The sequence below is a fragment of the Podarcis raffonei genome, chromosome 4 (genome assembly GCF_027172205.1).
Source record: "Podarcis raffonei isolate rPodRaf1 chromosome 4, rPodRaf1.pri, whole genome shotgun sequence".
Classification (NCBI taxonomy): domain Eukaryota; kingdom Metazoa; phylum Chordata; class Lepidosauria; order Squamata; family Lacertidae; genus Podarcis; species Podarcis raffonei.
Genome location: NC_070605.1, coordinates 70,490,085 through 70,509,248, shown reverse-complemented (window position 1 = coordinate 70,509,248; position 19,164 = coordinate 70,490,085). Strand labels below are relative to the sequence as shown.

Below are 19,164 nucleotides of genomic sequence, written 5' to 3'. Positions count from 1 at the left end.
AGAGCAATGATGTATGATAGAAAAATGTCTCATGTGGAATTAACTCTTGAAATACATTCACTGTCAGTATTCGGAGCTCACGTTTTCATTTGATTAAAAAAGAAGAAGGCAGTTTGCAAGTCTAATGTTAAAACCAGCTCCAGCTTAATCCTCTTCATCTGTTGGGAAAGGTGGAGACGTGGTGTTGTGATGTTCCCAGTTGTATAAATACCGGTAGTTGAAGGCACAGCTTAAACAATGCATTTGTTTTCATTTTTGATATAAATATACAAAACACAAAAATCCATCTAAAATGCCTTAAGTACAACAAAAACATATTAAAATAACAATAGATTAACTGGAAAGTCAAAACCATATTCACCTGATGCTAAAAAAATAGTAATGTCGGTGCCCAGGCACACTTCTTTGGGGAGGAAGTTTCATAAATGGAATGCAGCCATTCTCTTTCTAGTCACCATCTAGATCCTCTCAAGTGGTAGCAGCACCTGAAGGAAACTCCCAATTGAACTCCCAATTTCCTATTTCCTATTCTCTGCCATTTTGTGTGTTGCATAGTGAATCATAATTTTTGGACAAGAGCATTTAAAAAAAATATTAACATTATAGATGCTTAGCAGACAATAAGCATGCATTATCTGTGGTGCTAGTAGTATAATGCAGGATTCCTGTCTGTATAAATTTACACAAGTAACCTTACTCTTTGGAGATCTTGAAGTACAAAAACAGTTACTTGGGGAGATTGGAGAAGTTGTGATTAAAATGTGATATTCATAAATGTGACTAGTAGACATGTTATTCCTATGAAGACACCATGGAGGGTAGATAGGATTAAGTGCAATGGAGTTTGAGATTCCAAGATGGTAATATATTACCCCGGTTAAATGTACAGAGTGAGCAACAAAGCCTGCTGGAAATGTAAATTAAAAGATGGTGAACTCTTCCACATGTGGTGGACTTGCGAAAAAATGAAAAACTTTTGGGACCTGATTTATAACGAAATGAAAAAACTGTTTAAATATACATTCCCAAAGAAACCAGAGGCCTTCCTGCTAGGGATAATAGGAGATAAAGTAAAAAAAGAGGATTAAGTTATTTATGTATGCTACGACTGCTGCTAGGATTCTCGTGGCCCAGAAATGGAAATCCCAGGAGATCCCAACGTTAGTGGAGTGGCAAGTGAAGATGTTTGAATATGCGGAGTTGGCGAAAATGACTAATAAGATTAGACATCAAAAAGTAGCAAAGTTTGAAGAGGAGTGGAATAAATTTGTAGTATATATACGGAATAATTGTAGAAGTTTAAAAACTGTAGCAGGATTAACTTAAATCTTGTGATGTGGGTGGAGGGTAAATAAGAATCTGTAGGGGTAGGTGTTAATGTGTGGAAGCTGAAGCAGGTAAAAAGGAAGTCTGAGTGCGACAAAGCGCAGTGTAAATAAGAAAACACTAAGATGCTGGATGCAAGAGTTTATGTTTAAGTGGACTTTGTTTTTGGAAATTTGACTTATGTGCTTTTTTGAGTTTGCTTTTGAAAACTTAATAAAAAGTATTTTTTAAAAAGAGAGAGAGATTCCAAGATGGTGAGGGAAATCTCTTGCAATAGAAGTGGAGTAAGATGTTTTGGGGGAAATGTTTTTTCCCCCAGTTTGATCAAGTACTTTATCCCCACCCCACCCCCTTTTTAAAAGAAACAACAGTTTTATGAAAGCACAGCCCCACTCACCTTCACTGCTGGTGCCTGCATGTACAATCCTGACAGCAGTGTCAGTAGCTCTTGGGGAAATGAGCATTTTAGAGGACTCCTGGCAGCTACCGAGTGTCAGAAGCGGAAAGAAGAGGAAAGAAATATTGATCTCTCCCCCCCCCCCACCAGAACATCATCCTATCAGTGACTAGATATATGGTGTTGGGAGGCAGGGAGAGGGGCCTTGGAGGACTGATCAATGGTTGGGTTGGGGAAAGGGGTTCAAAGTGTCCAAGAGGATCTGAGGAATCGCTGGTCTCAGATTCATTCTTCATTGGCCCAGATAAAAATCTGAGCTGCAGAAAAACAGTTGTAATGCTTTCCTTTCCGTCCCCAATGACAATGTTCTCTCAGGATATGACATCAGTGTGTTCAGTGGAAAGGAGATTCTATGCACATGCAAAGGATTGAGCAGTCCCGTAGAGAGATTTTCTCATGGAGATGTTTCTGTTCTTTCTGAGTAGTGTTGTGGGAGCAGATAAGAGCGTAAGAAGAGTCTTGCTTGTTCAGACCAAATGCCTGTCTAGTTCAGTATCCTCTTCTCACAGGTTGTGAGGGTGAAAACACACAAAGAGGTTTGAAGGGGAGGTTGAATGGATAGTTCACACAGCTTGCTTTCATGTGTCAAACTGAAAATCTGCCAAACACTCACATCCCTTGAGTATTTTCAAGAACTGGTGATAACCAAATCATAGCTTCACATTGAAAATCGTTGTTTGTTTGTCAGAGTGAAAGATGCACACGCCAGAGAATTTTATAAATGGCTACTGTGTGTGTTCTTTCATTTCTGATAGTTCACATTTATGAATATAACTTTGTGACGTATCTTCTACGGTTATTTCTCTTTCCCCCTCCTCCATTCTTACAGGTAAATCTATTTGGAAAGCATTTTTTTTCACTCCAAATTTCAGTCCAGGAGATTCCAATGGCTGCCATGATGATCATGTGTGTTTTTGCTATGGAAAATCTGTCACATACCATGACCCACCGTTGCTTTTTGACCTTTCCAAGGATCCAGAAGAAAAAAACCCACTGGCACCAGAAACTGAGAGTCATTTCCATGAAATCATTCGAGTCATTCAACAGGCAGTGAGCAACCACAACAAGTCACTGGCCGTGGTTCCGAACCAGCTTTCCCTGGAAAATATGTTGTGGAAGCCTTGGCTTCAGCCCTGTTGTTCTTCCTTCCTCCAGTTTTGCTATTGTGACCATGAGTCAAGAGAAAACAAGAAATTGCCAGAAGCATGACATCGCTAATGTACAATCACACTGATGCTTTAGGGATAAACAAGATGAGGGTGGGGAGCAGATCATACTTTGACCTAAAAAAAATGTAAGGATATGGCCTTTCCTGAGCCTCCTTGGTGGTTTTGCTCAGTGATGTGCAGTGATACTAGTGCTGTGCAAAGATTGCTCTCTCAGATTCACAGTTCCATAAACAGGCCGTGCATTTTCAAGGATGCTTGCAGAGGGACTGATGAAAGTGTATATGTTTTCAGAGAAAAGCAGGATTCCAAGGAATGGAGCAAGCAGCAGCACCATTATTAACACAGTGGGGACACCATCTTTTTTTATCCCCAATGCTTTGGTGTCATGTCATGATGTAGCATCATTCCCAACAAGTTCTTATAGGAATATATGGCAGCCTGGCTGACTGGCTGCAGAGCACAGCTGCTTCCACCCTATTAAAATGGCCAAGACATTGGCTGAGGGGACGGTGGGGGGCAATTAAAGGAAGATGCTGATAAACCCCCTCTTGCTCTGAAAATGTATACGCTTTTCTTGGGCCCTCAGGGAAAAAAATGCACAGTGATGCTGCAAGCTCTAAATCAGGGGTCGACAGCCTAAGGCCCATGGGGCACAAGTAGCCCACAGGGCTCATTTAACTGGCCCACGAGCCGCTCCCAATCTGAGCCGCCCGCTCGGCGAGTCCCCACACGCTGTGCTAAATTGGTGCACCGCGGCATGGGGACTTGCTTCTGCGGTGTCAGAAATCGTGTCTGTGCAGACGCCGAAAATTGTGGGCGCTCGCACGCAATCCAGTCCACAGAGGGATCTCTGCTGGAGTGAACTGGCCCTGGTAAGGTAAACCTTGCCTTGCCGACCCCTGCTCTAAATGATACCATGTTCTGCAAACATATTATAGTTTAGTTTCAGAACACTTGTAGGTTACTAACTTCATAGAGACATTATTTTATTTTAAGTATCTAGTTGAATACCACCCCATCCCTCCATTTAAGCTAGGTTTGGGACACATCTGTATTTCCCCTTCATGTGTATTTCCCCACATGCTACAGATATACATGGCACAAAGTGGTTTACACCCATTATTGTTCTTCACGGTTTCAGATGACAAAGACATTGACATGTTAGGAACAAAGGGAATGTTCAGATGTCACTGCAGTTGCACTACCTACATGGACATCTTGTGACTGGAAGATTGGGCAAGTATAGAACAGCATCAGAAGAGCCTGCTGAATGAGGCCCATGGCCCATTTAGTCCAGCATCCTGTTTTCACTGTAGCCAACCAGATGCCTTTGGGAAGCCTGAAAAGCAGGATCTGTTCAACAGCATTCTCGCCACAGCCCCCTTTAAGGACCATCAACTGCAATGGACATGTTATTATCAAGCATTAGGTTCAAAGGGTCAATGCAACTGTCTTTGTGGTGGCCAAATTACTTGAAGGGATGTTCCTAGATGAGTCACCCAGATTCCTATTCCCTTGTTACCATATCCCTTCTACTAACTTCTGTGTCACGCCACCCAATGGCATCTTATATAAAGACAAGGGCTTGCCAAAAAACATTTTTTACCTGAGGCAATGGACAAGATGCTTCGTCTCCCTAATTCCTGATCACACAGGCAGCAGAATTTTATTTCCACAGTGATCAAAGTGGAGAGCATCCTTCACTGAACTTGAAGGCAACAGGACAGTTTAGGGTGAGCAGGGCAGGCTGTGTGGCACACATAGCCCCACCACCCAGGATTTGCCCCCGAAGGTGGCCACCTCATTCTACCTAATTTTAGGGTTGGCTTTGTAACTTGAAAATGAACATACGTACTTCCTTCACAGTTTGAAAACAAAATAGGGGAAAGCATCAACTTATGACTAGGATGAATAATATCTCATTAGATGATTGGCGCTGTTGGAGAATGGCTGATAATATTAATTATTCACAATCATCTCTGAACAACGTTATAATAATACTGAAGCACTTTATGTTACAACACGAGGCATTTTAATTATTTTGTAGTGCAGAGTGCCAAAACGCATAGCTATTTGTAAATCTCTTACCTTATTAATGTAAATTATTCAAACTATTGGGTCATATTCAGTGGCTTTTGGAAATGAAATTCTCAGGACATGGACAGTGCATGGCTACTCAGAAGTAAGTGCTATGGAGTTCAGTGAAACTTGCTCCCAAATAAGTGCACCTAGGAATTCAGCCTGAGGGAAAGGCAAAATTAATAAGCACTTATTTTAAAAGTCTAAATGTAAAACTGCACATTTTGTTGAAATTAAATAATGGGCATATCATAATAATTTGACAGATGCTGTGATTATGAAGCATCTCTTAATAGTTTACAGAGAAATATCATGGTAGACAAACAGGTTGCTATTGGATGAGTTGTTCTTATCCAAGATAAAGGATAGGAGAGGATAGGAGAAAAGAAAGGAAGTAATAGCTGAGAAAGTGGTTGCAAAAGAGAGCAAAACGGCCTAAGAAAGTGAGGCTGGGAAGGGGTTTGATGCAGGTAACTGGCTCATCCAAGCTGATCAGAGTCATTGCTGCTCCTTCATAGCCTAATCTTTCGCTGAGATCTGTATTTAATAAACCATGGGCCTAGTTCATCCCCACATACTTGTGTCTTGTGCCTGCTCTGGCTACAAATCTGTGCCTTTAGGCTTCCAGTAAACAGTGTTATGTACAGAGGCCATGTTGCTCATCGAAAACCCAGTGCATTTTTGCCCTTGTGTAGTTTCCCTTATCCCTTAACCCAGTGGTTCTCAAGCTTTTTTCCTCTGTGCCACACTTCCAGAAGAAAAATTTTCTCGCACTACACCAACTTTTTTATTGATAAGAAATTGGAAAGCATAAAGAATCAGCTCCTAGCAGTGCTTGATTTATAACACAGAACACAACTACTTTATAGTTTTCTCGTGGGACATCCATAAAAAAATAGAAAGCAATGCAGCTACATGAGAACATGAATCATTCCCAAAATATAATTATAAATGAGTCTCTTACATTTATATCTTAAGTATGTATACAAACTCAAAGAGCTGACTTTTGCTGTTTAATCTCATGTATATTTGGTCTGATTTGAGACAAACAAATTCTCATTTCTTCATCAACACAAAGAAGCTTTTCTCTTTTCTGATCTTGCATGTTTTGTCAGTGTTTAAAATCCCTATTCAAAACAATATGGAGAATTGTAGAAAAATAGCCAATGCTATTGAAGAGATGCATGGATACTGCCCCCCCACTATACCATACCGGTAAACTAAATAAAAGTAAAGGACCCCTGGACAGTTAAGTCCAGTCAAAGGCAACTGTCAGGGGCGGCACTTATTTCTGCTTTCAGGCTGAGGGAGCCGGTGTTTGTCTGGGTCATGTGGCCAGAATGACTAAACTGCTTCAGGTATAATGGAACACCTTGACGGAAACCAGAGCACTTGGAAATGCCAGTTACCTTCCCACCACAGCGGTACCTATTTATCTACTTGCACTGGTATGCTTTCGAACTGCTAGGTTGGGACAGAGCAACGGGAGCTAACCCTGTTGCGTGGATTCGAACTGCCGACCTAATCAGCAAGCCCAAGAGGCTTGTGGTTTAGACCACAGCGCCACCTGTGTACCATACCATACTATACTTACTATACTATACTGGAATGTTTAAATATTTCTTTGATTGTCCTTGAATCATCCCACCACACTTGTCATCCTCTCCCACCACATCAGTGTGGTGTGTCACACTTTTGAGAATCACTGCCTTAACCTAAACCAAAGCTTTCCAAACTGTGTGTCATGACACGTTAGTGTGTCAGCTACAGGGTGTAGGTGTGTTGTACAAATACTCCCCGCGCTCCTCCTGGGGCTGGAAAGGGGTTTGTTTAACTTCTGGTTTGCTAGGAAAACTGAATTACTGTGTCGCAAAATTATGCATGTCTAAAAAGTGTTCTCGAAGCTACAAACATGAGTCTGTCCAAACTGCGGGAGGCAGTGAAAGACAGAGGTGCCTGGCGTGCTCTGGTCCATGGGGTCACGAAGAGTCGGACACGACTAAACGACTAAACAACAACAAAAAGTGTGGCACCAACATGAAAAGTTTGGAAAGCTCTGACCTAAACCCTTGTTGTTCCAGATGCATGCCAGGCATGTATGTATAATATCACAAAATAATTCTGGGATAACCAATGCAGTCTTTTTATATATTGCTATTGAAACATAGGTGTGATGGGATGATGAGCTGCTTGTGCGTAAAATCCTAATCCCTCAGAATTTGGCTAAGTCCCCAAACCTCTGTCTGTGATGGAGCTCCTTAAACATGACTCCATCAATCGCTCGTTGAATCGGACAGTGGGCGTTTACGGAACTTCTTCCAGCATAAAAGCTCCTTAACGGAAACGCGTCTTCTGGACTCTCGGCGTGACAGTTTCCACCGAGGAGTGGGTGTCCCTACAGGAGGTCCTGAAATCTCCCCGCTGCTCCCGCTTGAAGTGTCTCTGAGCCCTCCCTCCGACTCACTTTCCCTTGGAACTCCACTTCTCCCCCTGCTGGTCCCCTCCTCCGCTGAATGGTCTCTCTCACCCTCCATGAGCCCTTTCACCTCCTTAGTCTCAGATGGCAGTTCCCTGACATCCACCTCCCCTCCAGGGCCCCCTTCACCCCCTTCCCTCCCCTCCTCTGCGGGAGGCGAGGGAGCAAAACCCCTGAAGGAACCTCCCTCATCTTCCGAAGTTTCGAACACTTCCCTCCACCTTTTGCTGTCTCCGGTTTCCAAGTACTCCTCCTCATCGGAGTCTGTTCCTCCTTCCAACTCCGATTCCCTGAATCCCTCCAGTTCCTCCTCATCGTCGGTGGTGCCAAAGTACTCCCTCCGAAACCTCGCTACTGGCTGAGGTTTCCTGGGGAACCTTTGGTGAAACGTTTCGATCAAGATCTCGTCACGGACCTCCTCTGCCTTCACCCAGGTGTTTTCCGACTCCGGTTCCCCTTCCCACGCGACCAAATACTCCACCTGATTACCCTTCCACCTGGAGTCGATGATTTCCGCCACATGGTTGCGGCTTTCCCTTTCTTCTATGGCTGGCCCCCGTGTGGATACCCCTTCACCTTCCCCCCTGTATGGTGACAGTAATGACCTGTGGAATACTGGGTGCAGTTTCATGTGGTTCGGTAACCGGAGTCTGAACGCCACTGGGTTGACCTGTTGGATGACCTCAAATGGTCCCAATCTTTTGGGTCTCAATTTCTTGCAACCCCCCTTGAACGGCAACCCTTGGGTTGATAGCCAGACCCGACTCCCCACCCTAATTGTTTCACCTTCCCTTCTGCTCTTGTCTGCCTGCCTCTTATATTCTTCCTTGGCCCTTTCTAAGTTGAGTTGGAGTTGACGATGGATCGCTTCCATTTCTTCTACAAAAAGTTCCGCGGCCGGAACACTCCATCTTTCCCCTCCTTCCCCTGGAAACGCCCTGGGGTGGCACCCATAATTAGCCAAAAAGGGGCTCATCCCGGTGGACACATTCTCAGCATTATTGTAAGCAAATTCCGCTAGTGCCAACTTTTCGACCCAATCGTTCTCTCTGTCATTGACATAACACCTCAGGTATTGTTGGAGAATACCGTTTGCTCTCTCCGCCTGCCCATTGGTCTCAGGGTGCCTGGCAGTCGAAAAGTTGACCTCTACGTGCAATAAGCTCATAAGTTTCCTCCAGAATCTGGACGTGAACTGTTTCCCTCTGTCGGAAACCACCCTCAAGGGGGCGCCATGCAGTCTGAAAATATGTTCTACAAACAATTTCGCTGTTTCTTCCGCCGTGACTGCATGTGAGCAAGCTACAAAGTGACCCATCTTAGTTAACAGGTCTACTACGACTAGTATGGCGGTTTTCCCCTGGGATTTGGGCAGATCAGTCATAAAATCTATCGACACCGCCTCCCACGGTCGTTCTGGTGTGGGTAACGGTTCTAATAACCCCGCTGGTGCCCGCCTTTCTCCTTTGGCTCTCTGGCATTGGTCACACCTTCTCACATACTCCCGTACATCCTCCCTCACCTTGGGCCACCAAAACTCCCTGGTCACCAACCACATGGTCTTGTGTTGCCCAAAATGCCCCGCTGTGGGATTGTCGTGCAGCTGTTTGAGTACTCTCCCCCTCAATTCCCCTTCGGGTATATATAGCGCCCCTCTGTAATACAATGCCCCGTTTCTTTCTTCAAAACCCCCGGGGTCTTCTCCCTCTCTCCTTAGACCTCTGAGCTTGTCCTGGGCGTACTCATCATTTACCGTTCCCTCTACCAGTTCTCTTTGCCCCACCCAGGCCGCACCACACACCCAGTGGTCCTCTGGGATAATATGTCTCTCTTCCGGCGCTCCCTCCCCCTCCACATATTCAGGTTTGCGAGAGAGAGCGTCCGCTCTGATGTTTTCTGGACCTGGCACATAGCAAATTTCAAAATGGAATCTGGAGAACTCCTGGGCCCATCTCACTTGTCGTTGGTTGAGCACCCGTGCCGTTCTCCAATACTCCAAATTCTTGTGGTCCGTACACACTTGCACCTTATGTTGTGCGCCAATTAGTAAGTGTCTCCATCTCCGGAACGCTTCGTGAATGGCGAGTAGTTCTCGGTCATATACCGTGTAGTTCCTCTCGGATTTGTTCAGCTTACGCGAAAAGAAGGCACACGGTCTCCATTCCGACTTATTGCTCCCTGGTTGAAGCAGCACCGCCCCCACCGCCCGGTCTGAGGCATCAGTTTCCACTCTCATGGGTTTTTGTAAATCCACATGCAGGAGCTGTTCTTCCGAAGCGAATGCCCTTTTCAATTCCTCAAAAGCATGCTCCGCCTCCGCCGTCCAAACGAATTTCTTCTTGCTGCTTAGACAGTCCGTGATGGGAGCCGTTAAGTGGGCAAAGTTCTTGATGAATTTACGGTAAAAGTTCCCAAACCCTAAAAACCTTTGCACATCTTTTTTCGTTTTCGGTGTCTTCCATTCCAGCACCGCCTGGACCTTCCCTGGATCCATGGCTAATCCCTTGTCTGATAAGCGGTACCCCAGGAATTCCACCTCCTTGGTGTGGAACTGACACTTCTCCAATTTCACCCACAACTGGTTTGCTTGCAGCTGGCTCAGCACTTCCCTGACATCCTTTACATGCTGCTCCTCATTCTCTGAATATATCAGCACGTCATCGAGGAAGGCCACGCAATTCTTGTAGAGCAAAGGTCCCAGTACGTGGTTCATGAGCGATTGAAAACAGGCGGAGCCTGATTGTAATCCGAATGGCATAACGAGATATTCAAACGCCCCCAAAGGGGTGAACATGGTGGTTTTCCATTCATCCCCCTTCTTTATTCGTATCAGGTTGTATGCTCCTCTCAGGTCCAGTTTCGTGAATATCTTTCCCTTTCTCACCCTGGTCAAAATGTCATCAATCCTGGGCATGGGGAAAGTCACTGGTTCTGACACGGCATTTAGGGCCCGGTAGTCCACGACCAATCTCGGTTTATCCGTGTTTTTTTTGTCCACAAAAAACACTGGGCTCCCCCCCACCGCTCTGGACTCTCTGATGAAGCCCCTCTTCAGGTTTTTATCAATAAACTCCCTTAACTCCTGCATTTCCCTGTCTGACATGGCGTACAGCTTGCCCACGGGGAGCTGGGCCCCAGGGACCAGATTAATTTGGCAGTCAAAGTCTCTGTGCGGTGGTAATTTATCTGCTTCCCTTTCACTGAAGACCTTGCTCAGGTCAGTGTATTGTTTGGGCACCTTCCCTTTGTCCGCCACTTCCGTCCCTGCTAGAGAGGCTTTTGCCCCTTCTGGCACCTTTCCCTCTCTGCAGTGTTCCAGACAATGTGCTGACCCAAAGGAGACCACTCTCTGATGCCAGCCCACTAGCGGGTCATGCAACGCTAGCCAGCTCATTCCCAAAATGACTGGAGCCCCTCCCAGGGTGGCTACATTGAACGCTATCCTCTCAGTGTGCCTGGCCACCCTCATAACCATTGGGACGGTTTGTAGGCTGACTTCTCCTCCCAGCAGCTCCCTCCCATCGATCGTGGTGACCTGCAGGGGGTTGCTTAAAGGGAGTGTCTGTATCTGGTGTTCAGCTGCAAACTCCTTGCTCATAAAATTACAGGAGCTGCCTGAGTCCAGCAGCGCCTTAGTCTTTAGTGGGTATCCGTTTGCCAGCTCTAGCAACACCTCTATTACTAGGGCTGGTCTTGGAGGTTCCGGAGTGGGCACTTTTACTGCTCCTTGGCCTGTCTGCAGTGCCCTGACAGAGGCAGACAGGCGTTGGCTTTTACTGGCTCCTGGACTTCCTCCTCCTTCCCCCCAACAGCTCCAGCCATCCCTTGCCATTCCTTTCTTTGCGGGCAGACTCTGGCAAAGTGACCTGGCTGCTGGCAGAGATAACATTTCTTGGCGCTCTTTCCCTCCTTCTTCCTCCCTTCACTGGGATTTGAAACTGCGCGCGCGCGCGCTGTTCCAACTTCCATCGGCTCTCCTGGCGGGAAACTTGGTTCTGGAATCTCTGGAATGCGGAATTCCCTCCAACGCTCTCCTTTCCCCTCCCGCTTCTCCAAGGCTCTTGCCTCCTGGCGTGCTCCAATGGTCAGCGCTGATTTGGTCAGCTGATCCATAGACTCCGCCCTGGGCGCCCGGGAAAGTTCATCTTTCACCGCCGAAGAAAGCCCCTCTTCAAAGAGCATTTGAATGGGTTCCGCCGAAAGGTCCCACCCCAATCTATGTATCAACATTGTAAACTCAGTCCAGTACTCACGAACCGATCGGCTCCCCTGTTTACACGCCATCAATTGTCTGCGCACCAGCCCCTGCTCAATCTCGCTGGAAAACATCAAATCCATGGCGCGAAAAAACTTCCTCGCGTCCTTCAGCATGTCACTATTCCCTGCCATCAGGGGTCTGACCCAATCTCTCGCCCCTCCTTCGAGATGGCCAATCACAAACGCCACTCTCGATGCCTCGTCGGGAAAGTCATTAAACTGCAGTTCAAGAGCATACTGCATCTCTGTCCTAAAGGCTTGGTAGTTCCTGGGGTCCCCCCCAAACTTCTGCACCATTCCTGGCATCTTTCTTGCTAGTGTAGCGCCTTTTGCCTTTTCTGCATCCTGCGCCCTCCTTTCTTCTAGCCTCGCCGTTTGCATTGCTAGCTGGAGTTCCAACACTCTGTACCTTTCTTCCAGGCTTGGACCCTCTCCAGCTCCTGCTGCTCCTCCGGCTCCGGCTGGGTTACTCATGATGCCTCTCTGCACAAGCTGCTTTCAGGGACTGTCCGATTGCTGTGATGGGATGATGAGCTGCTTGTGCGTAAAATCCTAATCCCTCAGAATTTGGCTAAGTCCCCAAACCTCTGTCTGTGATGGAGCTCCTTAAACATGACTCCATCAATTGCTCGTTGAATCGGACAGTGGGCGTTTACGGAACTTCTTCCAGCATAAAAGCTCCTTAACGGAAACGCGTCTTCTGGACTCTCGGCGTGACAGTTTCCACCGAGGAGTGGGTGTCCCTACAGGAGGTCCTGAAATCTCCCCGCTGCTCCCGCTTGAAGTGTCTCTGAGCCCTCCCTCCGACTCACTTTCCCTTGGAACTCCACTTCTCCCCCTGCTGGTCCCCTCCTCCGCTGAATGGTCTCTCTCACCCTCCATGAGCCCTTTCACCTCCTTAGTCTCAGATGGCAGTTCCCTGACAATAGGTGATGACCATTCAGCTTGCTTGAATGCTTTATTTAATCACAGGATCCATTGACTACATGGAGCCTTGATGTTTGTTTTCTCTTCTTGCCAGAATTGTAAGTGCTTTCCTGCTGTTAAATGTCTATAGATGCAGTAGATGTTTAAAAAAGGCATTGTGCACCTTCTTAGCTTATTGTGCTTACATCAAACAAAAGTAAACAACAACAAAAGCTGTATATCTTTCGAAAACCCACTTGCACTTCTTGAAGCAAAAAACAAACGTTTTGTGGATTCTCCCTGTGGTCTTCCTGACATCCTACATGGAATAGCATTTCTTAAGCATTGTTTTCAAAGTCCTCTGCAGTACCCTGTCCTGAATAGTCTTCCCAGCTCCATGCTAGAGATTCTAAGCCAAGAAGAAAGAAATTCTTGTTATGCTGAGAGAACCATGATAGTGCTGACCTTTAAAGCCCTAAACAGCTTCAGTCCTATATACCTGAAGGAGCATCTCCACCCCCATCCTTCAAACACTGAGGTCCAGCTCCGAGGGCCTTCTAGCGGTTCCCTCACTGTGAGAAGTGATGTTATAGGGAACCAGGCAGAGGGCCTTCTCGGTAGTGGTGCCCACCCTGTGGAATGCCCTCCCATCAGAAGTCAAGGAAATAAACAACTCTCTTACTTTTCAAAGACATCTGAAGGCAGCCCTGTTTAGGGAAGTTTTTAATGTTTAATGCTGTATCATGTTTTTAATATTCGGTTGGGAGCCACCCAGAGTGGCTGGGGAAACCCAGCCAAATGGGTGGGGTAATAATAATTATAATATAGGCTGAGGGGTTCTGCTTCTTCTAAAGGGTTATCATGGTCATGGGAATTTGGATGAAGTTGTTGCTTTTTTCTGTAGAGGACTGCAACCACTTCTACAATGAGCTTATGCAGCCAACCAAGTGACCTTTCTTTTTCCACATAGAACTTTGAAAGCAAATAAATAATGGGTGATGTAATGGTTCTAGGGGTTGCTCGTGCGTAAATCGGCGCCACACCTGGCTGGGTTACCTTGGTGAACTCTTTCTGTCCGGACAGCCACTCACCCGTGGCTGTCTCAATCGCTGGCAGAATCCGTCAGTGGGCGTTTCTTGAACTTCTTCCAGCAAAGAAGCTCTTTGACGCCTAGTCTCTGCCTACTTTCCCTGCGCCGAAGCCTTCTGCACAGGGTGGGTGTGGGCAGCGGAGGACCCGTGCTCTCCCCGCTGGTCTCCAGCGAGGAGTCATGGAGCCACCTCGCCGATTCCCCCATCTGTCCCCCTTCTCCACTGGTGCTACGCTGATTTCCTTCCCCAGAAGATGGGCTGCTTCTCTCCCTCCCGAGACGCTCTCCGGAATCCCTCTGGAGCCCTCCCTCTCCCTCTGGCTCCGATGGCAGTTCCCTGACATGTGAGAACCAAACTTAGCCATATAGCAGGGCCATTGAAATCAATTGATTTAAGCTATTCCAAGTACGACTTAGTTAGATATCACTCAAAGTGACTAAATAATATTCTTCAGAAACCTCAATTTCTTCTTCATTGCTATTATAAATACTTTTTTTCTCACCTTGTGAAATGCAAACTTATAAAATAAATTTAATTGCCATTTTATTGGAATGATTTTTCTTCCATACACTCAAATAATTCAAAACCTTCTATGTCTAATGCCCTCCCTTGCGCTGACATACCAATATAATACAAGTATTACGAAGAACTAGACAATAAAGCAAATGCAAAACACAATATCAATATTTTAAAGAGCAAGTGGTGTGGATTTGTGCTGTGGTGACATATTCAACATGGAAACATGAAGGGAAGAAATAAATTAAATATTAATTAGTCAAATAGAATAATGATAACTGGTTTCATGCTTCGCCACTGTTGAATAAATCCAAATTTTTAAAAGGATGTGTATGTTTGCATATGTGTTGCCTGGTTTGATATGAATAAAATGATTATTCTAAGGGTTTTTGATATGCAAATGTTTATGTCTTCAGCAGTTCCTTTTCATTTTTAGAAAAGGAAGAATTGTAATGGAGGCTAAGAAAACGAACACAATCTATTGCTACTTGGCAAGAGTCTGCAAGAGTCGATCTTAGATAACATGTTGGGAACATTTGATAAATGCCCTTGTCCATGTAAGTGTTTCAGCTCCGGAGAGATGGTTAGGAATAGGAAATCCAGGCCATAGCACCCCTCTGTCAGCTACATATGAAAAGTGCAGCAATTCATTGTCATCTCATCATTCACTGGGCTTTTAAGAGACATATTACTTTGCCGAAGGACCATCTCGGTGTTCCAGCCGTCTTCATTCTGATGATTGCTAAAAATGAATGGTGATCCTTTCTGAGGCGCTGAGATTTATGCAGCTGAACGGCAACCCTCTTTGATTATCTTTCAATGAGATGCTGTCATGAGCAGGCGTCCCTGGAAGCTAGATGGCATCCTGCCCTCTCTGGAAATTCATGACAATGACAAAAGTGTTTCCCCAAAGACCAAACAACTGCTTTCATGTGAACTGTGCAAGCAGCGAATTATATTTTGTTCCCCCCACTTCACTGTTTAAATCAACAATTGCTGGAATATACAAGGGCTCTATACCATAGATGATGATAGATAGATAGATGATGATAGATAGATAGATAGATAGATAGATAGATAGATAGATGATAGATACAGATAGATAGATAGATGATAGATGATAGATAGATAGATAGATAGATGATAGATAGATAGATAGATAGATAGATGATAGATACAGATAGATAGATAGATGATAGATGATAGATAGATAGATAGATAGATGATAGATAGATAGATAGATGATAGATAGATAGATAGATAGATAGATAGATAGATAGATAGATAGATAGATGATAGATGATAGATGATAGATAGATAGATGCATATATATCCTGGATATATTTTACTTTTACTTCCAGGCACAAAACCTCAATGTATCAACAACCAAATTATATTGAAAAAAGCAACTTCAGTTGACTGTTCCTCTTCATAAGAAATAATATGAAGAAATATGCATCATTTCTTAAAGTGTTCCCCCACAAATACCATTGCACGAGGGGAAGAGGGGAAATACACTCATTGGGCCTTCACTATATAAAATTGGAACAGTAATAGTATTTGACATCCTAATGAATGAAAACATAACACAAGTTGTCCTAGACTTTCCTTCTCCAGTTTTGTTTTCTAGCTGTATCCGTTCTTATCAGTTTCCTGTGAAGTAATTTGGACTAAACTGATTGAACATCCATACCTTAAATTTTATAGTCTGGAGACTCTTAAACGCTGGGTGACCTTGGGCTAGTCACACTTCTCTGAAGTCTCCCAGCCTCACTCACCTCACAGAGTGTTTATTGTGGGGGAGGAGGGGAAAGGAGATTGTTAGCTGCTTTGAGACTCCTGAAGGGGAGTGAAAGGCGGGATATCAAGTCCAAACTCCTCTTCTTAAACCCTAGCAGAGATGAGGAACCTATAATCCACCCAACATTGTTGTACTTCCACTGGAAACATGGCCAGTGGTCAGGGATGATGGGATTTGTAGCCAGCAGCACAAAGAGATTCACAGATTACTGCCTCTGGTCTAGGCATAGCAATGCTATCCCTGAGGATTAGGTCTTGGAAGCTTCAGTATCTACTGCACAATGATAAAGGAACATGGTTTCCAGTTGTCCCTGTGCATGTGCACCCCTCAATGTGGCCTTTAGCTCCACAGTCAGTGTTTCTCTGGCCATCCTGTTGAAGTGGAGAGCTCAAATGGGGAAATTAATGCTTGTAGAATTAAAGGACCATCAGGGCATGAGGCCTTTCATAGGATCAACTCATTCTGCTTGCATGAGTATTCACTGGAGAAATGGATAATCTCTTCTGCATTTTGGTCATGTTGCAATTGAAATAAACAATGGGTTTTTGTCCAACAGAGTTGTCCCTTTACTGCAGGGACTTCTGTCTACCCAATGGGACTTTCTCTTCCTTTTCTCTCTCCACATGCCCCATGAGCTCTCCCCACTGCCAACAATCTACTCCAGAGTGTTGAGGGAACTCCCAGAAGAGATTTCGGGTTACACAGGGAGAGAAGAGGAAGACATAACTCTTTGCACTAATAAGACTGTCAGATACATCTTGAAGAATGTAAGTGGCAACAACGTGACACATAAATGTGCTATATCTCTGAATAAGAAATTGGGGACTTTCCCAGTATGATGTGTTCAAAATACTGTTTATGGAGAAGATAAACACACCAGAATATATTGGCATAACCTGGCATGGTGGAACAGAAAGGACTCAACCCACTACAGTGGTACCTCGGGTTAAGTACTTAATTTGTTCCAGAGGTCCGTTCTTAACCTGAAACTGTTCTTAACCTGAAGCACCACTTTAGCTAATGGGGCCGCCTCCTGCTGCTGCTGCACCACCACTGCACGATTTCTGTTCTCATCCTGAAGCAAAGTTCTTAACCCAAGGTACTATTTCTGGATTAGCGGAGTCTGTAACCTGAAGCGTATGTATCCTGAAGCGTATGTAACCCGAGGTACCACTGTATTCGAATAATCATAGTATTATTAACTTCAGTGGCACTAGCATAGAGTAAATTTGTTGTGCTTAGCTGCTTAAGGATCTAAGAAATTATACTAGCTCATGTGCCTTTGAAATCATTATAGAAGATATTATTGACAGAATTTTAAAGAAGGGCTGCAATTATGTAGGTCAAGCAATTTGTTTTTAAGGTCATTCTAATCATTCAGTATGCCAACATTTTAATTGGGGCACTAAGATGAGTTATTTCAGACAGAATAGAGTTTGGCCAGTAGTAAATTAAGATCTTTTCAAATTTACATTAGCTGTTAACATTAATTATAAACAGGAGTCGTAGTGATGCCATCCATTCATCCATGCAAACAGACATTTTGTTCCTTAGCTGACTATTTTAATTTTTTATTCTTATCATAGAAAGGGAGATTTATGTTTTCAGCCATCGACTAGATGTGCTGTGACAAAACCCAAGGACTCATTTCACATTTCTATTTTAGGGCTCAAAGTCTCTACGCTTGTGGTAAAGTAAAATATAGATGTCATCCACTATGATAATTTGATTTAATGATGGAAGATAAAAGTCTTCATTAGATGCTGAAAAGAAAACTGAGATGATGCCTGTCTAATATTGAATGGGAAGGAATTCCAAGGGGTAGGTGCCACAACCCTAAAGGCCTGATTCCTATATTTCACAGAAAAGACCTCCTAATAAGGCAATAGATACTAGAGGCCCTCACACAGCAGAACACAGTGATATTGTTGTAAGGATGACTAAGACAATATCTGTGAATTGGTTTGAGCACCCAGAAACTACTATATAAATTTGAAAGACCGCTTACCTTCTCTCGAGGAAGTGGCTATTGTGGTATGGTAAGACTTGCCACCAGGGCAGGGCAAGGGATTAAAATGGTTGATGGGCCATAGCAATCCCCACTGTGATGATCCTGGTGGGTCACACCTATTTAATGCATGCTATAAAAGGTAAAGGTACCCCTGCCGGTACCGGCCAGTCTTGACAGACTCTGGGGTTGTGCGCCCATCTCACTCAAGATGCCGGGGGCCAGCGCTGTCCGCAGACACTTCCGGGTCACGTGGCCAGCGTGACATCGCTGCTCTGGCGAGCCAGAGCCGCACACGGAAACGCCGTTTACCTTCCCGCTGGTAAGCGGTCCCTATTTATCTACTTGCACCCGGGGGTGCTTTCGAACTGCTAGGTTGGCAGGCGCTGGGACCGAGCAGCGGGAGCGCACCCTGCTGCGGGGATTCGAACCGCCGACCTTTCAATCGGCAAGCCCTAGGGGCTGAGGCTTTTACCCACAGCGCCACCCGTGTCCCTTTAATGCATGCTATAGGACGGTCCTTAATCCAGAATCAACCTCACTGAACAATCATCCATTTTTAATGGTTTTTTTACTGGTTCTTCCGGTTCTTCTGCTGTGCCTGTGCATGCAAATGCTTCATTTTATGAAACAGGCATGTTTTATATAAATATACAAGTTGTGAGCATGGGGAAGCATTAAAACATCTGACAGACAGTGGACTATACTTTGAATCAGCATCTGTTGAACTTGCACCTAAAAAGGGGTGAGAAAAACAGAATGCATGTGCTTAGAGCCCATCAATGTACCTTCTTGAAAGTCAAGTATAAAACTCAGAATTCTGTGTCTTTCATTCAGTACATTACAACTTCCAATCAGTCTCTCTCCAATCTTTACTCAAGTATGTGGGGGTGTACCTTAGATAGATGCCACCATATAATAACTTCAAGCCATCAAAAACAAACATTTCAACCGAATTTTAGTGAGCAGTTAATACTGAATCTTAACCATGTCTACTCAGAAGGAAGGCCCATTGGATTCAATGGAATTTGCTCCCAAGAAAGTGAGTCTAAGATTGAATATTTATTTTCACTTGACA

The 19,164-nt window shown here is 44.7% G+C and overlaps 1 protein-coding gene and 1 long non-coding RNA gene across 5 annotated transcripts in view; both read left to right on the top strand.

The window, feature by feature from the left end:
- STS (steroid sulfatase) overlaps window positions 1–3,696 on the top strand; it is a 102,566-nt gene extending 98,870 nt beyond the window's left edge. For all 4 annotated transcript variants that reach the window (XM_053387265.1, XM_053387266.1, XM_053387267.1 and 1 more), the window contains one exon: window positions 2,613–3,696. In XM_053387265.1, coding sequence (XP_053243240.1) covers window positions 2,613–2,992 — 380 coding nt within the window. In that variant the 3' untranslated portion in view covers window positions 2,993–3,696. The remainder of the gene's footprint in view (window positions 1–2,612) is intronic.
- Window positions 3,697–7,056: 3,360 nt separating this feature from the next.
- Window positions 7,057–14,660, top strand: LOC128412375 (uncharacterized). Its single transcript, XR_008330072.1, has 3 exons — window positions 7,057–7,199; window positions 12,694–13,670; window positions 14,110–14,660. It is a non-coding gene; the product is annotated as an uncharacterized LOC128412375 (long non-coding RNA).
- The last annotated feature ends 4,504 nt before the right edge of the window (window positions 14,661–19,164 follow it).